At 42.7% G+C, this 25,079-nt stretch overlaps 1 protein-coding gene across 2 annotated transcripts in view; it reads right to left on the reverse strand.

Annotated features, from left to right (window-relative positions):
- Positions 1–23,448, reverse strand: part of LACTB2 (lactamase beta 2) — a 47,658-nt gene extending 24,210 nt beyond the window's left edge. For both annotated transcript variants that reach the window (XM_054708350.1, XM_008150351.3), the window contains exons 1-3: positions 23,235–23,448; positions 14,976–15,139; positions 7,588–7,714 (exon numbers count right to left, since the gene is read on the reverse strand). In XM_054708350.1, coding sequence (XP_054564325.1) covers positions 7,588–7,714; positions 14,976–15,139; positions 23,235–23,356 — 413 coding nt within the window. In that variant the 5' untranslated portion in view covers positions 23,357–23,448. The remainder of the gene's footprint in view (positions 1–7,587; positions 7,715–14,975; positions 15,140–23,234) is intronic.
- Positions 23,449–25,079: the final 1,631 nt, after the last annotated feature.

Genomic DNA, 25,079 nt, shown 5'->3' on the forward strand with positions numbered 1-25,079 from the left:
AGAAGAAATAGAAACAATTATGAACTCTTAAGCTTAGAAGACATTTTGAGAAGCAAATTATTCTCTATCCTTACCTCTGAACAAGACACAAATAATGTAAGTTAAAAAGCTACTTTTTCTCTTGTTGCTCACTGAAAATTATCACCATTTTCTCCCTTTAATAAAATCAAATTTCTCACTCTGAAGTGCAAATTTAATACTTTACCCACATTTTTTCTTATTTTATAAGTAATGAATACGGCTTACAACAAGTTTGGAAAAAAAAAAAAAGGAAAGTACTTATAGTAAATAAAAATCACCAATCTTTCTACTACTTAGAGATAGTGCTTTTATTTTTTACGAACATATATATTTTTTGCCTTGGCCGTTGCTTCTCAGTGGTTAGAATGTTGGCCCGCACACTAAAGGTTTGCAGGTTCAATTCCCAGTCAAGGCCACATACTTGGGTTGCAGGTTCGCTCGCTAGCCTCATTGGGCCACGTGTAGGAGACATCCAATCTGTGTGTCTCTCTCACATCAATGCTTCTCTCCTTCCTCCTCATTAGTAACTAAAGGCTCAGTATTTTCAGTGGATAACTCTGCCAAACACTTAAAGTCAGATAACTGCACTACTACTTAACCTATCCCAGAGCATAGAAAAAGAAGGAAAAGTTCTGAATCCCAAACCTGACAAAGGTTGCACAAAAAGAAAACTATTGAATGTCTAGAGGAGGAACCAAGATGGCGGCATAGTTAAACAACTAATCTGCTGCCTCACACAACAATTTCAAAAATACAACTAAAAGACAAAAACGTCTACCTCCCAGAACCACGGGAAAGCTGGCTGAGTGGAAGATTTACAACTAAGAAGAGAAAGAAGCACAATCGCTGAAAAGCTGAGGTACGGAGGCACGCGAATCGGGCCGGCGGGCGGCTGGGTGCGCGGCTTTTCTTCAACCCGCAGGGAGACAAGCTCCCGATCACTCTGAAATCCAGTTTCTGGGGACACTCGGGGGACCCAGGCACCTACAGGGAGAAGCTGGACTCTCGGCCATCGGGTCGGAAAGTGAGAGTGACTTTTTTGCAGTGGTGTGCCCAGCAATCATTGTTTACTGCGCTGGAGCGCGGGGCACAGGGACTTGGAAACGTGGAAAGGCAGAGACGGCTGACGGCAGCCATTGCCGTTGGCCACGCCCCAGCCTAGTGACGCCCTGAGACCCCGCCCAGCCCTGAGGCCCCGCCCCGCACATTCTGCAAACCCGCCCAGGCTCCACACAGCGGCTTTTGCATATAAATGGCCTGTTCTAGAGCAGCTTAACCAACTGCAGCTCCAGTCAGACTGCTCCAAAACCGCCCAAGCAAAGGAGGAGGAAACTAGCCCTTGCTGTAGCTCCTGCTGGGGGACACACAGTACACAAGGGTACACCAAGAGTGTCCACCTCAAGTAACTGGGAGGCTGACCCGTTGAACCAATAGGACACCTAGTACACAAAACTACCCTACCAACTTAGGGAAGCAGAGAATATGAGAAGGCAAGGAAACAGATCACAAACCAAAGAAATGGAGGAGAACAAGCGACTGGACATAGAGTTCAAAACCACGGTTATAAGGTTTTTCAAGAATTTCATGGAAAAGGCCGATAAATTCAATGAGGACCAACTAGAAATTAAACATACACTGACTGAGATAAAAAATATTATACAGAGACCCAAAAGCAGACTAGAGGATTGCAAGAATCAACTCAAAGATTTGGAATACAAAGAGGCCAAGGACACTCTTCCTGAAAAGGCCGATAAATTCAATGAGGACCAACTAGAAATTAAACATACACTGACTGAGATAAAAAATATTATACAGAGACCCAAAAGCAGACTAGAGGATTGCAAGAATCAACTCAAAGATTTGGAATACAAAGAGGCCAAGGACACTCTTCCAGAGAAGCATGAAGAGAAGAGAATTCAGAAAGTTGAAGATAGTGTAAGAAGCCTCTGGGACAACTTCAAGCGAACCAACATCAGAATTATGGGGGTACCAGAAGAAGAGAGAGAGCAAGATGCTGAAAACCTATTTGAAGAAATAATGAACGAAAACTTCCCCCACCTGATGAAAGAAATAGACTTACAAGTCCAGGAAGCATACAGAACCCCAAACAAAAGGAATCCAAAGAGGACCACACCAAGACACATCATAATTAAAATGCCAAGAGCAAAAGACAAAGAGAGAATCTTACAAGCAGCAAGAGAAAAACAGTTAGTTACCTACAAGGGAGCTCCCATACGATTATCAGCTAATTTCTCAACAGAAACCATGCAGGCCAGACGGGAGTGGCAAGAAATATTCAAAGTGATGAATAGCAGGAACCTACAACCAAGACTACTCTACCCAGCAAAGTTATCATTCAGAATTGAAGGGCAGATAAAGAGCTTCACAGATAAGAAAAAGCTAAAGGAGTTCATCACCACCAAACCAGCATTATATGAAATGCTGAAAGGTATTCTTTAAAAAGAGGAAAAAGAAGAAGAAAGATAAAAATTATGAACAACAAATACATATCTATCAACAAGTGAATCTAAAAGTCAAGTGAATTAAAAATCTGAGGAACAGAATAAACTGGTGAACTTAATAGAATCAGGCATAGAATGGGAGTGGATTGATAATTCTCAGGGGGAAAGGGGTGTCTGTGTGGGGAGTATGGGAAGAGACTGGACAAAAATCATACACCTATGGATAAGGACAGCGGGGGGGGGGGGGAGGTAAGGGAAGAGGGGGGGTAGGAATTGGGTGGTGGGGAGATATGTGGGGAAAAAGGAGAAACAATTGTAATCTGAACAATAAAGATTCATTAAAAAAATAAAAAAATAAAACAAAACAAACAAAAAAAAAAACAAAAACAAAAACAAAATAAATAAAAAAAATAAAATACAAAAAAAAAAAAAAAAAAAGAAAACTATTGCCTGATCTCACTGATGAACAGTTATAAAAATCTTAACTAAAATATTAACAAATAGAATCTAAGAACATATTTAAAAATAATATCATGATCAAGTACAATTTATTAAAAAAATGTCAGGGTGTTTCAATTTTAGGAGATCCCTGCAGATCATAATAAAGCTATGGAGAAAACAAGTAAGGTCATCTCCCAGACACTGCAAAGACATTTGACAAAATTCAACTCTTAAGAAAAATGAAGCGACTATAACTTAGAAGAGTATCTCGTTTGCCAAAAAATCCAATCAAATCCTTAATGTTAAATATTGCAACTGTAAAACTTTTTAAAAGAGTCTGCTAACAATGTAAGAGATATAAGGTATAAGAACATGAGATACTCGTGTAATGGGAGCAATTATTTTTGAGAGACATTAAGAACTGATTTTAGGAACTATTATGCTTTTATGGTTTCCAAGTAAGTGCTTTACATATGGCAAATGATTACTATATTTAGTAATGGTGAGGTATTAAAGAGATGTTAAAATCATTTCTTTTGTCTGATTAAACCTGCTGCAACCAGTTAATGAAAGTATTCCATGTTATATGAAAATAATTGCAGGAGATACATTTCCAGCAACTATAAAAATATGTGGTGTGGGTATCTGTCTTATCTTATGAATAGTCACACATAGAATGTGTTTACAAATGGAACCTCAACCCTTTTTTTAAATCTACATATACTCATCTGGAGAACCATTCTTTCAGGGTCTGCAAACTGCCTTATCCATCAATGTGCTTGCAATGCCTCCTTAATTATCCCCCTCCTACTCCCCATGCCAGAACTCAGTAATGGTTTTCTTTGATAATTTCTAGGCTGAAGGCAATAATATTTCTTAAATTAGGGGATCAGAACTTCCAACCCTCCAGTCACCTAGGTGGCTAATGCTTTAATTTGCATAAAAACTGTGTTAAAATTTACTTCACGTAGGCGGAGGAGAAAAGGAAATGACATCAGAGGTGCTTTGCTAAAGATCAGAGGAACTGCAGCTGTGCCTCCCATTCATCAGGTAGAGCATTTATCTAGTTCTGTGACACAGTGGACTTCATTAGAACGGCTCTCTTAGAAAATTTAGAACAGTCAACAAAAACTGTCAGATTAACTTTGAGAACTTAAACTTAGTTCACTAGAAAATTCCTGAGCGTTACATCTAGAATCCTTACTGAAAACCTTGATAACTTTCTTTTTTTTTTTTTTTTACTAATGGGTTCTTGGTGGGTACTATCTCTCTATTGTATTTTTTTTTCCTTTTCAAAATTGGCAGGTAGACAAGATCACCTGGATGTCAAATATTTGGGACTTAAGTAAATTTTAACCTTCTGTTTATGCAACTTTTGCGTAAGAACGAGCCTTTGTGTTAATATTTAAAACTATTGGATTTTACTGACTATAAATATGGAAACTGGAAACCACATCAACAGTATATTAAATGTTTTATTCAGATGTTAGCATAATTGGAATTTACATTTTGAGAAAAGATTATTTACTAGATCATAAAAAAATGTCTTTTTTTTTATTCTTCGTGTTAGTTTTCCCCTTAAATCTTAAAATGGATACCCATACTTAACGTAATCAGAATGCAGTACAACAAAAATTAAATGGAATTCACATAATATTGAGATCCTGGGCATCAATTCACCCACGAAACAAGACAGTATTCAACTGAAGGGGTTGGGTAGTGACAGGAAGCAAGTTCGTGGGTGGCTCTAGGGCACTGATTTCGTTTCTCATCTGCAAACTGCTCATATGGTTTATTCCATTTTTAACAATTCACTGCCTTGCACACTGATGATATACACACTTTTCTGTCTGTATACTTTAAAAGCTTAATATACATGGTCTGTTCACAGCAGATGGGCGGTAGGTAGTTAACTTCCAAGAGTTCAATAGTCTTAATCTGCATTTTAGGTACAGATCTAATATCCATGCTTCTGTGATAACTGGTAAACCAGTACTGTGGTTCCCACACCTGAGACAGGAGACTTGATGAGCTACCTCCTCCTGTCTCTACTCCCTTCTTTAACTTGGGCTAGGGCTGGTGTGTGAGGGGGGGCATTCAGCATTGTCAAGAATACTTTTTGAAGTAGTAATGCAGTGTTTGATTTTCTGTGATATCATCAATATATGATCTGTATTTCCCAGCCTCCCCATAGTCAGGAGTGACACATGACTGAATTGACAGGCAATGCAACAGAAGGCCTGGTCCATGAAAACCTCCCATGCAACGTCCCTTCCACTCTCCTCCACCCACTGGACTGACTGTGATGAGCAGGGCAATCTTAAAGGACAAGTATTGAGGATGGAGGAATCTACAAGAATCCTGGAACATTAATGCAGGAGGGCCACTTGCTAATCAGAAACCATTTTTGGACTTTATTTGACTGAAAATTAAACTTATTTTATGTTTGAGCTATTATACATTTCTGGGTTGGTTTGCTATAGCAATTGACATTAACTAATACTAGAGGCCCAGTGCATGAAATTCATGCACTGGTAGGGTCCCTAGCAGCTGCTGGTCGGGGCCTCCCTCCCTTCTCCTGGCCGCCTGCCAGCGCTGGGGCCTTCCTCCCCCTGGCCGGCCCACCCCCTGGTAGAACTCCTGGAAGAACTCTGGTAGAGAGGACAATTTGCATACTATGCTTTTATTATATAGGATTGTGAACTTTTTAAGGAGATACCTACTTACACACAAAAAATTTATAATTTAATAAGTGCTATAATAAAATAATAAAAATTACATAAAAATTGGAGGAGAAAGCAGTTTAATTCTTTCCAGGAGAGGTTCTTTTTTTTAAAAAAAATTTATTTTATTGGTTTTTTACAGAGAGGAAGGGAGAGAGATAGTTAGAAACATCGATGAGAGAGAAACATTGATCAGCTGCCTCCTGCACACCCCCTACTGGGTATGTGCCTGCAATCAAGGTACATGCCCTTGACCAGAATCGAACCTGGGACCCTTCAGTCTGCAGGCTGACGCTCTATCCACCGAGCCAAACTGGCTAGGGCCCAGGAGGGGTTCTTGAAGTAACATGTAAACTGAGGTTTGAAGACTAAATGGATAATTTATCAGGGGGACAAGGTGGAGAGGAAGGGCTGAGGCCTAGTAAAGGGGAGGGTATGAACAAAGGCATGAACAGACAGGATGTGCTCAGGAGTATTTGGATATGGCTAATTGTGTTTGTGAGGGGAGTGGTAGGAGCTAAGACTAGAAAAGTGGTTTGGGGCCAGGCTGTGGTAAGGAGAATAAACATGATCTTGTATGCAGTGAGAGTTATTCAAGGTTTCAAGTGACAGAGCATACTAAGGGTAAACTGGAAAGGGGAGAGCCTGGAGATTCCTGGCTTAGAAGTAGTGATAGTGAACACAAAGAAAAAGGGACCGCAGGGACAAATATTTGTGAGGTAAGAACTAATGTGATTAGCCCTGGCCAGTGTGGCTCAGTTGGTTGGGTGTCATCCTGTGCACTGAAAGGTTGCCAATTTGATTCCTGGTCGGGGCACATGCCTGGGTTGTGGGCTTGATCCCTGGGAGGGAGTAAGCAGGAGGCAGCTGATTGATGTTTTGCTCTCACATTGATGTTTCTCTCTCTCTCTCTCCCTCTAAAAAAAAAATCAATTAATAAACTAAAGTGATTATATGTCTTGGGCAAGGGGAGGGGATAAAGGTGAAGAGGAATTAGCTTGTATCATATAAGAAAAAAAAATCTTAAGTACTGAGAGAAGTAGGTGTTCTGAAATCAGGAAGTCGAGACAGATGGTGGAGAGAGAGGAGAATCATCATAATTATTTGAGTTTTAAAATTACTGAGTTGGAAACACCTTTGTGAATCCCTTAAACAGGTCATGGGGGGATTATGGGTCTGGCCTAAAATGTATTTACTTTAGGTATGGGTCATTTTTGGAAGTGAGAATAGGAGAAAGCCTTGAATTTTCCAGCAGGAAATTCTAATCTATTTTGTAATTTAAATTTTATTCATTAAGAAGTGGTAATCATGCCCTAACAGGTTTGGCTCAGTGGATAGAGCGTCAGCCTGCGGACTGAAAGGTCCCAGGTTCGATTCCAGTCAAGGGCATGTACCTTGGTTGCGGGCACATCCCGTGGGAGGTGTGCAGGAGGCAGCTGATCGATGTTTCTCTCTCATTGATGTTTCTAACTATCTCTCTCCCTTCCTCTCTGTAAAAAAATCAATAAAATATATTAAAAAAAAAGAAGTGGTAATCATATAATTCAAACAAATAATTATAAAAGAGTAGATAGAGGGAGAAGTCTTCCTTTTTCTATGTTTCTCAAGCAACCCATTTTCTCTTCCTAGAATAACCAATGTTATCAGATCTCTTATATCCTTCTTCCTGAGACAGTCTTCAGTCATACAAGCAAATATGTGGACCATTTTCGTAACACACTAGAGGCCCGAAGCATGAAATTCATGCAAGAGTAGGCCTTCCTTCCCCCAGCTGCCGGCTTTCCTCTGGCACCTGGGACCCGGGCTTCCCTCGCAGCCCTGGCTGGCTTCGTCCAGAAGGACATCCGCTCTAATTAGCATATTACGCTTTTATTATTATAGTTATACATAAACTACCCCCTCCCCCCACCACCTTCCCTGGCCAACTGTCATTTACATACCTTAGAGTGGCACCCTCAGTCTTAACCAAATCTCCATCTTTTAGATAAACATATCGTTGCTCTCCATCTCCTATAATTTCTTCTATCTGAGGATTCCGTGGGAGTTTTTTAATGCAATATGGAGTGTCTGGTGACAAAACATGTAAAATATTTAAGTCACACTTTAAATGACAATTCAGCCTTTTAAGAGGCCAATTTTCATAGAATACCTGTGAGTAGCTGCAAAAAATATTGACATTAGAGACAACAGAAAATGAGGTGAACTATAGCCGCTTATCTCTGGGATGGTAACTGTTTCTTCTGTCTCAACAAAAGAGCTTTTTACTCTCGAATGCCCTCCTCGCTCTACATAAAAGTCTTTGTGTTTTTCTAGTCACTCCTATTTTATACAAAAGTTCTTCAAAATCTCAGCTAGCTTTGATATCAAGATGGGTGTTGAAGAGGGGGTAATACAAAACGTAGGAACTTTTCTCTGTCTAGGTGCCTAACATATAGTAAAAGAAGTCCTGGCATCATGGCATTAGTTAACAATAAAAGAATGATAATATAAAGCTCTTTCTAGGAATGCTGAGAGGAAGCCCCAAACCCAGGGCTAAGATATTAAAACATTAAAATAAATTTAACCCATACTACCTGTCATCAATGCAAAAAAATCAATCAATTAATTAACCAATCAATAGCTGATTGCCAGTTATTTAACCAGTATAGTGAATGTAAGCACCATGACATCAAAGTGCTTAAAAACTGTCATAGTTGGGGAACTAAAACTTACAAACAGGAAAGAATTAAACAACTATACACAGTACCATTTAATGAATACTAAATGGACAATTCAGCTAATAAAAGTAAAATGAGGTTGGAGAAAGGAGAAACAATTAGGAAAGAATTCATAAATATGATAAAACTTGAGGTGTGGCTTACAGGATGAGCAGGATGAGAAAAAGGTTCAGACAGGTTAAGGGAACAGCATTAGTAAAGCCATAGAAATGAGAATGAACATGGCATATGGGCAATAGCAGAACACTACCAATTTGTCTAACACAAAATACTGGCTGGAAAGAGTAGAGATAAGTGGGATTAGTAAGGTGAGCTCAGATCCTGGAGGGCCCTAAATTGCCTTTCACAGAATAGAGGAATTTACACTTTTCTGTATGTGGTCCATGTATGCACTTTAATGTTAACAAGTCGATCAATATGGCAGCTGTAGTGATCAATATGGCAGCTGCAGGTGGGGAGCCAAAAGGGGGAGAGATCGAAAGACCAGGAGGGGATGACTGTAATAACCCAGCTGGGAGGTAATGAATATTAGGGCAAGGGTGTTAGTAATGGAAATGCAGAGGGAGAAAAAGACATTCCGAGAAAAACCAACAATGCATAGAAATCTGGCTAAGTATGGAGGATAAAGAAGATAGAAATACTGCAATATAATAAAAATAAAATAAACCAACAGCAACTGGATTTTCTCTCTCCAGGCTACAACTCCATTATTTTGTATTTTTTAGGCTGAAGCAAGAAATAATATGCTATTCTGGGAACTGTCTTTATTATGGAGTGATATGGTGAGGTTTTTTTGGTTTGTTTTTATTTTTAATCTGTATAATTTTGTCTTGTAGTAAAGAAGTGGAAGTATATTTCTAGTTATGAGACCTTTGACAGACAATATGTCCAAAGAAACTCACAATTACCTCAAAATTACAAAACACATGCCATACTATAAAATAATTTTGTGTCAGCTTTAAAAAATTATCCTATCTAATAAAAGAGTAATATACAAAATTGACCGTACCTCCGCTACACCCACAAGCCATGCCCACCAGCCAATTAGGAGCGAGTATGCAAATTAACTCAACCAAGATGGCTGTGGTCAGGAGCGAGCAGGAGGCTTGGGTTTCCCTGGTGATGGAGGAAGCCAAACTTCCTGGCCTGCCTGGCCTCTGCTCAAGGCTACAAAGTTTCAATTATAGAAGACAAATAAATCCCAACAAAAATGGCTGCGGCCATGGAGCGAGCAGGAGGCTTGGGTTTCCCCAGCAATGGAGGAAGCCAAGCTTTCCACCAGCCCTGGCCTGCCCTAGCCTCCACTCAAGGCTACAAAGTTTCAATTATAGAAGATAAATAAATCCCAGATACCAGGGCCTCCGCTTGGGTTGCCGGGGGGCATGGCCAGCCTGCAAACCACCACAGGCCCCTCGCTCAGGCCACCCCACGCCCCAAGGGAACCCCCACCCTGATCCGGGACACCCTTCAGGGCAAACCAGCCGGCCCCCATCCGTGTACCAGGCCTCTATCCAATCTAATAAAAGAGTAATATGCAAATTGACCATCACTCCAACACACAAGATGGCTGCCCCCATGTGGTCAAAGATCCTGCCCCCATGTGGACACAAGATGGCCACCACAAGATGGTCAGCAGGGGAGGGACCAGGTCTGCAAGGGAGGGCAGTTGTGGGCAATCAGGCCAGCAGGGGAGGGCAGTTGGGAGGGACCAGGCCTGCAAGGGAGGGCAGTTGGGGGTGATCAAGCCTACAGGGGGAAGGGCAGTTAGGGATGAACAGGCCGGCATAGGAGGGAAGTTGGGGGTGACTTGGCCTGCAGGAAAGGGCAGTTGGGGGGGATCCAGGCCTGCAGGGGAGAGCAGTTGGGGGGGACCAGGCCTGCAGGGAAGGCAGTTAGGGGTGACCAGGCCTGCAGGGAAGGCAGTTAGGGGTGACCAGGCCTGCAGGGGAGGGCAGTTAGGGGCAATTGGGCTGGCAGGGGAGCAGTTAGGCATCAATCAGGCTGGCAGGGGAGTGGTTAGGGGGTGATCAGTCTGGCAGGCAGAAGCGATTAGGGGCAACCAGGAAAGCAGGCAGGTGAGCAGTTGTGAGCCAGCAGTCCTGGATTGTGAGAGGGATGTTTGATTGCCCGTTTAGGCCCGATCCGAGGATCGGGCCTAAACGGGCAGTCGGACATCCCTCGAGGGGTCCCAGATTGGAGAGGGTGCAGGCTGGGCTGAGGGACACATCCTCCCCGCCCCAACCCCATGCACGAATTTTGTGCACCGGGCCTCTAGTATGTAAATATAAAAGCATGCATCCTATTTTCAATAGCAATCTATACAGACAGGATGTAGAAGGGTATGCTGAAAACAATCATCCTATATAATAAAAGACTAATATGCTAAGTGTTCGGTCATCCATTCAACCAATCAATGCATAATTTGCTAATGATATGCTTAGGCTGCTCAAACGCTTGCTATTATGTGCACTGACCACCAGGGGGCAGGCAGCTGACTGGTCGCTATGATGCGCACTGACCACCAGGGGGCAGACGCTCCAACCAGTAGGTTAGCTTGCTGCTGGGGTCCGGCTGATTGGGACTGAGCAAGACAGGCCGGACACGCCCTGAAGCCCTCCAGAAGTCCCTCCCTGACTGGCCAACCTCCTGCGTCCCTTCCCGGCCTTGATTGTGCACCAGTGGGGTCCCTCGGCCTGGCCTGCGCCCTCTCGCAATCTGGGACCCCTCATGGGATGTTGGAGAGCCGGTTTTAGCCTGACAGTGGAATGATCGGTCACTATGACATGCACTTACTACCAGGGGGCAAACACTCAACGCAGGAGCTGCCCCCTCGTGGTCAGTGTGCTCCCCCTCAGCCAGAAGCCAGGCTAACAGCTGGCAAGTGCAGCGGTGATGACGGGAGCCTCTCCAACTTCCGTGGCAGTCAGACATCCCCTGAGGGCTCCCGGTCTGCAAGAGGGTGCAGGCCAGGCTGAGGGACCCCCTGGAGTGCAAGAATTTCATGTACTGGGCCTCTAGTATAGTATTAATTATTATTTTTAGTCAAAGCTTATTCAGATATAATTCACATACAATAAAATTCACCCTTTTAAAGTATAAAATTCAATGTTTTTTTTAGTTTATTCAAAGAATTGTTCAACCACCACCATCTTATTTTAGGACATTTTCAAAACCCCTCACAGACACCTCATATGTAATGGTAGTCACTCTCTATTCTCTCTTTCCAGCCCCTGGCAACTACTTACGTAATTATTTTAACAGGAGGAAACCCTCAGTCATTTGCTAAGATCTGAATAATGGATTATAACATCATTGCTAAGGCTAACTATTTAAGCAGATATAAGCATGTGATATTATTTACGTGTAATGCTTTCTAATAGAAACATATTCTAACTGAATAGCATAGAAGCAAACATTTGACTCTAGGATTTGGATGTGAAATACATGGCAATGACCCAACTTCAGCTGCAAAATAGTAATTATCAGATAACAAAATATATTTTATAAGATTTACTAAAAAACAAACCAAAAACAAAACACTCAAGCAGCTTGGGTCTATATAGTTCTCACATCTAGTAAACTTCTGGCTCCCTGTAAGCCACGAATTCTGAAATGAAACACTGATTTTATTTAAAAAATTTATAAGCAGGTTGCTTCAGAATTACTCTATCTTCCCACAGAAATCTTATAAATGGCATTCATAATTTTGGTGTGGCCTGTAAAAATTATAGATTGTTAGCATTGTAAAGTAGCCATATTAGTAATTAAAAAACAACAACAGTAAAACAATGTGGAACAAAGGAAACGATAATAAAACAAAATGAACAAGAATGGTAGTGGTTAAGGATTTAGGGAATGAAGAAATACATGCGACGTTTTGGGGAAGATTCTGAAAGGTACCTCTATACAATTTCAGTGCTAAGCAACTCAAAGTCTACATTGCAGCTGGTCTAGCTTTAATAAAGTTCAGAATGAAAGACATCAAGTCACTTTTCAAATAAAGCATTAAAAGTTTAGTGGCTATAAAGCAGTATCAAATTTCTCCTTGATTTTCTTTAAATTAATCTCATGGGTAATCTTTTATGTAAACACTAGAGGCCCAGTGCACGAAATTCGTGCACGGCTGGGGGGGGGGTGTTCCCTCAGCCTAGCCTGCACCCACTCCAATCAGGGACCCCTCTCACAATCTGGGACCGCTGGCTCCTAACCACTCACCTGCCTACCTGCCTGATCACTCCTAACTGCCTCTGCCTGCCTGCCTGATCACCCCTAACTGCCCTCCCCTTCCAGCCTGATGGCCCCCAACTGCCCTCCCCTGCCAGCCTGATCTCGCCCCCAACTGCCCTCCCCTGCCAGCCTGATCTCGCCCCTAACTGCTCTCCCCTGCTGGCCTGATCGCCCCTAACTGCCTCTGCCTGCCTGATCACCCCTCCCCCTCACCGGCCTGATCTCGCCCCCAACTGCCCTCCTCTGCCAGCCAATTTGGTTCTGATTGGTCAGTTTCTATGCCAGTCAGCGTCAAAAGCTCTGCCTCCTAGGCAGCCATTGGCTCCTTACAGTCACCCAGATTTGGTTCTGATTGGTCAGTTTCTATGCCCGTCCGCGTCTCTGGGCCTATCAATGGGACCTGATCAGAAAGGTGGGGCTGATTAGCAGCCCCGGTGGAGGCCTGGAGAGAAATGGGGAGGGCTCCTCAGGCCTGGTGGGACTGATGGAAAGTGCGGAGGTGGCATGGAGGTGCCTGTGCTTCTGATCACTTGCACATTGTGTTTTATACCACAGCATGTTGTAGCGGCTGTGAAGGGCGCCAGGGCAACCCAGCGCTGACTGCAGGACTGACTTCCGGTTAGCTAGCCTTGGGTCATGAACGGTCATTACAACCCTGGGCTTTTATTATTAGGATTCATTATTTTAATGGAACCCAAAACTATTTCAATTTTTAACTTAAAGTTAAGTCAAATGTCCATTAACAGGTGAATGGATAAACAAATTGTGGTGTATTTCTACCATCGATTACTATTTGGCAATAAAAAGGAGCGAACTATTGATACGTGAAACATGGGTGAATCTCAAAGATGTGATGCTGTGTGAAAGAAGCCAGAGAGTGATCCTGTATGCTTTCATTCTGTGACACTTCAGACAGGCATAACTAACCCATAGTGAAATAAAGCATTTGAGTGGGTGCTGGAGATGGAGGGGAATCACTGCGGGGGGCCTCTGCAGGGTAAGAAAGGGACCTCTTTCTGGGTAAGTGTTCTCTACCTTGAAGGGATTGGTCACATACTTTTGATAAACTACACACTTAAAAAATAGGTACATTTTATGTATGTAAATTCAAGCTCAGTAAAATTGACGTGTGAAGGAAAAAAAGCAGGCCATAAACATTTTAAGTTTTCAAATTGACCCTCATGCTAAAAGAGTTGACCAAAGCTAATTAAGGATCCTCAGCATAGTTTTTTAATTGACAAAATTTTATGGGTAGATAGACAAGAGAAAGAAGGGTGAGGAAAAGTCAGAGTGGGAGAGAATGGTTTCCTGTGGCATACAGTTCCCCTGGATTGGAAAATAGGAGGAAAGAGGGTAAGAAAGTTAGGTTAGACAGTTTTTTATAATGAGCAGCCTGGTGATATTGGCTGCTGTAGCTGAGAATATCTTTCCATCCCAATTGCAGTCTTAAGGCCCAAAAAGAAGATACTTAAAAATATTTAAAATTTTTAGTTGTGAATGAACATTCATTACCTCCTTGTCCTTTATCTGCCTTGAACATGTCAAGCACACCCCCATTCTAGTATCTGCTCCTGCAATGCCCTTTGCCTGGTATGCCCTGCTCTGACACATATATAGCTTACTCTCTCTCCCTGTCCACCTGACATATAACAGCCACTGTTCTCTTCCACTTTATTCTCTCTCCCTCTTTTCTTCATAGTTTAGTTTAGTTTTCTTCATAGCACCTATCACCATCCGATCTATTACTTATTTACTATTTACCCTTCCCTACTAGAATGAAAGTGGAATTATTGTTTTAATCACTGCTACATTCTTTGTGCCAAGAACAGTGCTTGGACACAGCAGCAACTTGAATATTTGTTAAAGGAATGCATGAATGAATGAATCTATGTTTGTGATGGTGGGATGAAAGAATACGGAGAGAGATGGCAAAGTGTTAGTACTGGAAAAAGGGAGGGCAGTTGTGGGCGATACAGTATACAGAGTAACTGTCTGAAAGTTATGGAAGACCTGAGATCATATTTAGAATGTGGACAATTAACAGCAACTACTTCAATAGTGCCTGGCACACAGTAAATACTCAACAATGGTTAGTTATTATGAAATCTGAAGTGGTAACTGTCACACAGACTAAATTAAAACTGATGATCACTGGGCAAAGGGGAAAAATAAGGGGGAGGAGAGATTTGAAATAGATTAATAGGATTTCTACCTTTTTTCCTTTATTAAAAATAGTCACAGTATTCAAGTTATATTAAAGTATAAAAGTACCATTTAAATATAAGGTATTCAGTAAATTGTTCATTAGCTTAGCTCTGTAATGGAAACAAATTATTCTGAAAACACAGATTTCCTCATGAGCTTAATGAGTATATTCTGCTTACCATTATCAATGTTTTTACAAATATCTCCTATGCCTCCAGTATGATCACGATGCCAGTGAGTCACAATGATTTCCTGGATTGCTGTGTTAAATTCATTCAGAGCCTGCTTTAAACAGATGATATATTCTGGAATTGCTGGTTCTCCAGTGTCAATGAGGATACGCCTGAAAGTTAAATAGAAGATGATCACACCATTGGAACAGTTAATATTAGCGTATTTCTCACACAGGTAATTTACATTTAAGAAACTGCATAAATAGCTTTACTTTAAAAACCAGCTGTATGTTACTTCAGCTTAACTAGAGAAATCTCACTTTAAGAAAGTTCTTAAGGCAAAATGTAAGTCTGAATAAGGAAAAATCTATATATCCTATCTAATAAAAGAGTAATATGCAAATTGACCATACATCCACTATACCCACAAGCCACGCCCACCAGCCAATCAGGAGCAAGTATGCAAATTAAACCAACCAAGATGGCTGTGGCTATGGAGAGAGCAGGAGGCTTGGGTTTCCCCGGCAATGGAGGAAGCCAAGCTTTCCACCTGCCCTGGCCTGCCTTGGCCTCTGCTTAAGGCTACAAAGTTTCAATTATAGAAGATAAATAAATCCCAACAAAAATGGCAGCAGCCACGGAGCTGGAGAGAGCAGGAGGCTTAAGTTGCCCCCGGCGATGGAGGAAGCCAAGTTTCCGCAGCCCTGGCCTGTCTTGGCCTCTGCTTAAGGCTACAAAGTTTCAATTATAGAAGATAAATAAATCCCAACAAAAATGGCTGCGGCCACGGAGCAAGCAGGAGGCTTGGCTACGCTCAAGGCTACAAAGTTTCAATTATAGAAGATAAATAAATCCCAGGTACCAGGGCCTCCGCTTGGGTTGCCGGGGTGTGTGACCAGCCTGCAAACCACCACAGGCCCCTCACCCAGGCTGCCCCACGCCCCAAGGGAACCCCCACCCTGATCCGGGACACCCTTCAGGGCAAACCAGCTGGCCCCCACCCGTGCACCAGGCCTCTATCCTATCTAATCCTATCTAATAAAAGAATAATATGCAAATTGACCATCACTTCAACACACAAGATGGCTGCCCCCATGTGGTCAAAGATGACTGCCCCCATGTGGACACAAGATGGCTGCCACAAGATGGCCAGCAGGGGAGGGCAGTTGGGAGGGACCAGGCCTGCAAGGGAGGGCAGCTGGGGGTGACCAGGCCTGCAGGGGAGGGCAGTTAGGGGTGACCAGGCCTGCAGCAGAGGGTAGTTAGGGGCAAACAGGCTGGCAGGGGAGCAGTCAGGCATCAATCAGGCTGGCAGGGAAGTGGTTAGGGCATGATCAGGCTGGCAGGCAGAAGCGGTTAGGGGCAATCAGGAAGGCAGGCAGGCGAGCAGTTGGGAGCCAGCAGTCCTGGATTGTGAGAGGGATGTCCGACTGCCTGTGGTAGGATTGGGCCTAAATGGGCAGTTGGACATCCCTCGAGGGGTCCCAGATTGGAGAAGGTGCAGGCTGGGCTGAGGGACACCCCCCCCCCCCCATGCACGTATTTCGTGCACCGGGCCTCTAGAATATATATAAAAGTCTACGCAACCATTTGACTGGTAGCTATGACATGCACTGACCACCAGGGGGCAGATGCTCAATGCACAGGCATGGAAACATGGAACGGACTGAAGAATCTCAGAGGGAAGGGTGGAGGGGGGAGGGCAGGAAAAGATTAACCAAAGATCTTATATGCATACTAAAGCATGCCCAGTGCATGGATTCGTGCATCAGTGGGGTTCCTTGGTCTGGCCTGCAGGAATCAGGCCGAATCTGTGCAACAGGCCTCTGACATCCCCTGAGGGGACCTGGATTGCGAGAGGGTGCAGGCCAGGCTGAGGGACCCCACCGGTGCATGAATGCGTGCACCAGGCCTCCAGTAGCAATAATATTGAACACTAACCTAGCACTTTAAATATGGCACTGTTCCAAAAACCTTACTTTTAACAATTGTATTCCTCATAACTATTTAAGATAGGTATTTCATTATTATATGCAGAAATTAAGTAACACGCCCAAGGTTACTCTGCAAATAACTGGCAGAACAGGTATTCAAACTCAGGTATTCTGGGACATAAAATATGTGCTTTTATTTATTCTGCCTTTGAGCTCTTTTTTAAAAAAATATGTTTTATTGATTTCAGAGAGGAAGATACAGGGGGAGAGAGATAGAAACATCAATGATGAGAGGGAATCATTGATTGGCTGCCTCCTGCATGTTCCCTACTGGGAACCAAGCCCGAAACCTAAGCATGTGCCCTGACCAGGTATCGAACCGTGACCTCCTGGTTCATATGTTGATGCTTAACCACTGAGCCACATTGGCTGGGCTGCCTTTGAGTTCTTTTACAATATCCTCAAATGTCTCAGAGACATAAAAGAATCTGACTCAATGGCACCCCTAAAGAAACCTACTCTTTTGCACTACATACAAAACTTATCCCTGAAGCTTTACATTGGCTCCCTTACACAGGAAAATGAAATCAGTAGAAAGCGTGGGAGAAATGTCTGAGTTGCTCTGTTTCTTTATTTAGACAACCCTATTAATTATTATATTTCTGCTTTTGGTTCTGAATCTTCATATACTTTGCCCTTCATCACTATTTATGGAATGATGGTCCTTCTCTAAGAAGTTTTCCTGAACTAAAGAAATAAGGGTGACATTTCCTCCTCAAGAACCAATTAATTAACTTTGTAATTCATGTTGTTTCATAGTAGCACCTCCCAAGTTCAGGCTTCGGGAGAGAAGATTAGTCTTTATGAAAAGACTGATCATTCATTCATTTATTAATTCATCAATAACTGACAAACAGGTCAATGGAACAGAATAGAGATCCCAGAAATAAAACCTTGGTGTATATATATATATGTGTGTGTGTGTGTGTGTATGTGTGTATGTGTGTGTGTGTGTGTGTGTGTGTGTGTGTGTATTTTATATATATATTCAATTAATGTACAAATAAAGGAGGCAAGAATATACAATAGGGCCGAAACCGGTTTGGCTCAGTGGATAGAGCGTCGGCCTGTGGACTTAAGGGTCCCGGGTTCGATTCCGGTCAAGGGCATGTACCTTGGTTGCGGGCACATCCCCGGTGGGGGGTGTGCAGGAGGCAGCTGATCAATGTTTCTCTCTCATCGATGTTTCTGACTCTCTATCCCTCTCCCTTCCTCTCTGTAAAAAATCAATAAAATATATTTTTAAAAAAATAGAATATACAATAGGAAAAGACAGTCTTTTCAATAAGTAGTATTGGGAAAACTGAACATCTATATGGATAAGAATGAAAATGGGACTTTTTTTTATACCATATACTAAAATAAACTCAAAATGCATTACACTTAAATGTAAGACCCCCCAAAACATAAAATTCATAGAAGAAAACATAGGCAGTAAACCCTTTTGACACCAGTCTTAGCAATATTTTTTGGAACTATCTGCTCAGGCAATGCCAACAAAAGTGAAAATAAAGCAACAGGACTACATAAAACCAAAAAGTTTTGCACAACAAAGGAAACCAACAACAAAATGAAACCATCAACAAAATGAAAAGGGAACCTACTGAATGGGGGAACAATGTAACATCTTACATTGACCAACATAGCAATTTAAACTAACATTTGACATTTTCACATATTATCTCTTTGACCCTCAGATCAACTCTAGGAAGGTACTATTATTTATTATTATTTTATTTACAGCAGAGGGAACTAGTCTTCAGAAAGGCTAAGTGATTTGCTCCAGGCCCCAGCAATAGGTGGTGCTGGGAAGCACTAGACACTCAGATACGAAGTCAAATGACTTCTCTATTCAAGACATACTATCTTGAGAAGACATCAGATATCCTAGTATTTTTAATAAACCTCCCAGTAACCCTGCAGTAATTCCTGGACACTATAGACTGGGGTATATCTGAGTTATTAAAAGCAGTTATGTCTTCTAATTTAGTGTTAAAAAATAAACAAACAAATAAATAAAAAAAGACATACTGCCTCTCCAGTGGGAGGGTACTACTTAGCAAGCACCTAGAATCATTCTTCATGTGACATAAATGAAACTTCAGCTGTAAATTAGAAAAACAATGTTCTCAAATAGCAATTCTTTCAATGATGTCTGTGAATATTGCAGAGGATTAGATAGCGTTATCTCTATGAGGGCTGGTTGACTTTGTTCTTCATGGCCACAGGCAATAAATACTCTATCGTAGGAGGTCATTTTACAAATACAAGTTTACTAATAAAGGGAACAAGAGTGCAGGAGAATCTATACAGGTCTGTTACCATTTATTCACTAGAGTACAGTGCTTGGCATACAGTAACAATCTGCTATGTGAATACAGAAAAAATTCAACTGATGAAAGTTAGTAAAATCAACTTCCTCAGGTATTTTATATTAATTTTAAGAGAGCTATTAAATGGTCTCTCTGTCAATTTGCTGTCACTCTTACAAAATCATTAGGAATTTTCTGAGCAGCTACTATGAACCTAGAATTTTCTGGATGCCATGAGGGAAGCAGAAGTGATAAAAATAATAGCTAACATTGTATGCTTCCCACATGCTAGAATTTGCTAAGTGCTTTTGATATGATTTTCCATTTAAATTTCATTGAACCCTCATAACATCCTATGAGACAGATACTATACAAACCTTATTGTATAGATAAGGAATCTGAAGCTTAGAGAATCAACTGCCTTCTCCAAAATCTTAAGCCAGGACTGGGATCTAGGTAATCAGAGTCCAGAGTCTTAACTCTACTTCATTAGACTGCCTTTTGCTATTAATAGGAAATAGTATATTTGCTCTCAAGGTATTTACAATTTTGATAGTAAAGGTTAAAACTGCCGTTTTCAAGAGGTTCTTAGGCAGAGAAGGAACCTGGACATACTCTTTGGAAAGTGTGGTTATTATTTGTCCATTCAAGTGTTTATTGAGACCTATGTATTAGGCATCACAGTAGGTCTAGTAGTGAGTGCTTTAGGAAAATTCATTTGGCATCCATGGGCTGATCAGAATGAGGCTGGAAGACTAGCTAAAATTGCAGTTATCCAGCAGTCCTGAAATCATAACAGAGAAAATGGAGAAAAAAATGTAGAGAACACTCACTCATTCAGCAAATATTTCCTATAATACTTGTACTGTATACAAGGCTCTGTGCTAGTGGTGGGGATATAGTAATGAACAAGCTTTCATTGAACTTATATTGTAGTGGGGAGTAGAAGTGTGCCAAGCTTCGTTTTACACACATACAAAACTCATTTTATTATCAAGGGCATGAAAAGTATGGAGGGCTAAGGCAGTGTATTACATTAAACTAACACAGTCTAAGGGGTGAAGGGAGGCTTTCTTGAGAAAAATGACATTTTAACTGAATTCTAAAGGATGAGTGAGGTTAGCTGGGTAAAGAGGCTAGGTGTATACATGGGAGACAGAGAGGAAAGCATGCATGAATGTCCTGAGCCAGAATGGATACAACTTACCTGACTGTGATGGGAAAGGTTTAAGATTAGGTTGATGAGATGCGTGGGGCTGGACTATGGTTGGCTTTCTAATTTTCATTAAAAAAAAATTCTATTCTGGCTACATGAAGGAGGATGAAGGATGGATTGAAGGAGAACAAAAGTAGATGGAGAGGAGTTGGTTAGAGGCGATTTTAGAAGCCTAAGGAAGAGTTGTATTGGCTTGGACAGGGTGATAGCAGTGGAAATTGGGGAGATCTTTCTAATGGCTTGGATGTGTGTGCAAGAAGCAAAGAAAAAATGTCGAGGAGTGTACTTAAGTATATGACCTTGATCAAATGTGAGGATGATTCTGTTTATCAAGATATGGACGAGTGTCTGGAAGAAGATCAAGTTTAGTGGGAAAGTCCGTAAGTTCAGTTTGGGAAACAATGAGTTTCAAGTGGCTGTGAGTCATCCAAGTAGATTTAAGAAAGCAGTTGGCTACCTTGGTCTGAAGATCAAGTTTGGATATTGTGTGAATTGGAGTGCTAATACATTTGGGAGTTATTAATGAACAGGTAACAGTTCAAACCAAGGAAGTAGACAAGATCACTTAGGTAGAGAATATAGCACGAGAACATAAGATGAGGATTGCACCTTGAGGGATTCAAACCCTTAAAAGATCTGGTAAAGAGGATGACTCTATAAAGGAGACTGTGAAAGAGCAGCTAGAGAGGTAAGAGGAAGCCAGGAGAAATTGGTGTTGGTAGATCAAGAAGGAGTGGTCAACAGTATCAAAAGATACTGAAATTCAAATACGATGGGAATGGAAAAATCCTTTGGGTTTAGTGATATAGAAGCCATCTGTGACCTTAGAACTGTTTTGTGCAGTTGAACAGGTGGCTACAATATCAGAACCTCTTATTTGGACGCAATTAATAATCATGTCGAGCCACCTGACTTCTACTTTACAGAGTAGCATCAGCTGTACATTGACTTATCCTAGCTCAATATATGGATTCATCATCATCTCTCTCATATATGAGTGATTCCTCTGGCCATTCCACTCCATATGAGTTTACCTGAGTAATAGTGTAAACAGTTACGAAGGGAGACTATGAATCTGGTCTTTCCTCATTCAGTTTCAGGTTCTTTATGTCTCTTTTAGCACACGCTCTTTGCTACATTGAGTGTGATTCTGTTGTTTTAAAAGATGCAGTATGTAGCCCTAGCCGGTTTGGCATAGTGGACACAGCATTGGGATCCGGGTTCGATTCTGGTCAAGGGCACATGCCTGGGTTGTGGGCTTGAGCTTGATCCCCAGTAGGGAGCGTGCAGGAGACAGCCAATCAATGATTCTCTCTCATCATTGATGTTTCTATCTCTCTCTCCCTCCCTCTCCCTTCCTCTCTGAAATAAATAAAAAAATATTTTTAAAAAAGATACAGTATGTATTTTTCATACAACATGGCCCCTAAACATTTAAGCCAACTTCTTTATCTGATTTTCAAATGGAACCAGCCATCTGTTTCATTGTTGAGAGAAAAGTAGGGCACAATGAACTTGAGAAACAGTATATTCATCTCTGACATAGAGACTTTCTAGGGTAATTTGGACTATTTGCAATGTTCATGTTAGGAACTGACTTTAAAACTAGTTTAAAATGATATACCGACAAGAGATGAAAATGCCTATGGGCTTCCTGGGGTGAGTGAGTACCAGCCAAGAGAGACTCTACCCTAGATATCAGGTATTTTTTCCTGCCTAATTCTCTATCCTCCTAGATTTGGGAGGCAGCCTAACGCCTTTGTACCTAATCGACCCTGCCTTGTTTGCTCTGGACTTCACCTTTTGCCTGCTTCACTTGCAATACTTCAGTTCCTCCATCCTGTTGCTTCCGAAATTGATTTGCTGGAAAAAGGCAAATACTTCAATAAACTATACTTATTAAACTGTATTTAGTATTCAAGTGTATTGTATTAATTGTAACACGTTTTGCTATACAATTAAATTCCAGGCTCAAGGAGAAGTATGTCTTATCTTATTTCTATTTTGAATTATCTAGGTTATACGAAGTACACAAAAGTTGTCCGATGTAGGTATGGTGCAATAAACTACATCTCTTCATTTCTGCATAAAACAGAATGGAGCGGAAGAGAAATTTTTTTTTTTTTTTTTTAGAAATAGATAGGTTATTCCATCCACAAATTAACCTAAATAAGCTCACACAATAAGAGCAAACAAAAACAAAAGTAGTACCGTAGGCTCTTCCTTCCCGAGGGCTGGAGGGGGGAGGGGGCGCGCTTTTTTGGATTTCAGACTCCAGCAATTTGGAAGCAAGACAACCCTGCCCCCTGCTGCTGAGTTAAGAGAAAGGTCTCTGCACCATTAACCGCTTTTGTGAAGGGGAAGTTACACTCGGGGCAAAACATTTTGAGTGAAAGTCAGAAGGTGAACCACGTCAGCATTTTCCTGGATTCTTAAAAACTCCGGCGATAGTAATTTCTCAACCACTTAAACACACTCACTCTGGCATTCAACATCAAGCAGAGTACACTGGGTTTCAAAAACAGGAAGTTAAAAGAAATATTTCTCTCCCAGCCACTTTTAGAAGAGGTTACCGCCCCGGTTGGTCGTGATTTAGGGGAGGTCCGGGATCAGGGCAACTGAGGACGGTTCTGGTGGGCCCGCCTGGCCGGGGTAGGACGTCGCAATCCTGCCCACAAGTGCCGCAGGCCATTGTTTAGGTGGCGGGCGTGAGGGGGGCAGGAGGGAGGCGAGGGGCGTTTACCTGGGGCCGGTCCCTACCAGGTAGGTGTTGGTGCCCTGCAGGGTCATGGGGCCCGGGTTACAGCCCAGGACGCGCACCACCCGACTGGACAGCCGCTCGATGCGCTGCAGAGTGGCTGCCATCTCCGCGGAAGCCACCCGTGGGGCACGCAGCTTACGGTGCGACCGGAGCTCGGAACCGTAAAATAGGCCGGAGCCAGCTGTCACCTGACCGGGGCGGAGAGGGATCCGCCTCTGAGCTGGGGGCGGGGCCAGAGGTCACGTGTCCGGAGCGCGAGCCGAGCGGGGAGGGATCCGCCTAGGAGCTGGGGGCGGGGCCAGAGGTCACGTGTCCGGAGCGCGAGCCGAGCGGGGAGGGGTCAGCCGCCGGGCTGGGGGGGGGCGGGGCCAGGGGCCACGTGACGCAGCCTGGGCCTCGAGGATGGCTGCGCGAGGGAGGCGTGAGGCGCCCGAAGCGAAGCTGGTGTTGAGAGCTGCTTCTTGTCACCGAACCAGGCGCCTTCCTAGGAGTTCATGTTCTGGTGGGCGAGTTCATCCCAGTGGACAAGAGACGTTTTAACCTGGGAAATCTTGGGCTGGAGCAGGCAGGTTAGGGGTAGTGACTGTGTTCTAAATCCGGGAGCAGGCTTGTGGGCACTGGAGTGTGTGTGTGTGTGTGTGTGTGTGTGTGTGTGGAGTGACCTGTTTATCTTTCATAATAAACAGTTGTAAGGAACGTGTACCAAGCGCTTTCCATCTGCTAAGCGCTCTTTTTAAACGTGATCTCATTTAACCCTCGCAGCAACCTCCCGCCCTGGGCCCAGAGCGCCAGGTGGGCCTTGACGGGAGAACTGGGTTTGGCAGATTAGCCGCCCCAATGGTCACTGCCGCTCCCTTTGTAAAAGAATCGAGTCACAGTTTACTGAAAAGAAAAAGCACCGTTCCTATGATCGGTTTCATCGAGTGTGGACAATTGCAAGAAGTCTCTCTCTCTCTCTCTCTCTCTCTCTCTCTCTCATCCACCAGCCCAGCCCAACTCATGTCTCCGAAAACGGACACATGAGATGCTTGCAGTTCTAAAGTTTAGTACAAGTATTTTAACGTTGCTTGTGCAGGTACTTCTGACAATTTCCTATTAATTTACAAAGTGTTTATTTTACACACCGGCAGTGGAATATTCCAGGTTTCTTGAAAGACACACCTTTATTGTGTGGGACACATTTCTTGGCCTCGTGGGTCAAAGATGCCCTTTTAATTTTTATTTATTTATTTTTAAAATATATATTTTATTGATTTTTTCCAGAGAGGAAGGGAGAGGGAGAGAGAGTTAGAAACATCGATCAGCTGCCTCCTGCACACTCCCCACTGGGGATGTGCCCGCAACCAAGGTACATGCCCTTGACCGGAATCAAACCCGGGACCCTAGAGTACACAGGCCGAGGCTCTATCCACTGAGCCACACCGGTGAGGGTCAAAGATGCCCTTTTAATAGCAGTGTTTCAAAAACCTTCACTGAAATAATCATGTAAACGGTCCCCTTTGCAAAGGGAAGGCAGGCAAGATGCCTTTTATTTTTAGTCTTTACTTATAATCCCCACCTGAGGATATTTTCCCATTGCTTTTAGATAGAGTTGAAGTGGGGGTTGGCGCGGGGCGGTGGGGGGTGGGGGTGGACATCCATGTGAGAGAGACACATCCATTGCTTGTCTTCCGCAGGGGGCGGACTGGGCTGGGTTTGAGCATGCAACTGGCAATTGTGCAACCAGGCTAATGCCCTTGACTGGAAATCGAACTCATGAGGGCCAATGCTCTAACCACTGAGCAAACTGGCCAGAGCCAAGCAATATGCTTTTAAAAAAATGCTTGG

This window comes from Eptesicus fuscus, chromosome 19, assembly GCF_027574615.1.
Source record: "Eptesicus fuscus isolate TK198812 chromosome 19, DD_ASM_mEF_20220401, whole genome shotgun sequence".
NCBI lineage: Eukaryota > Metazoa > Chordata > Mammalia > Chiroptera > Vespertilionidae > Eptesicus > Eptesicus fuscus.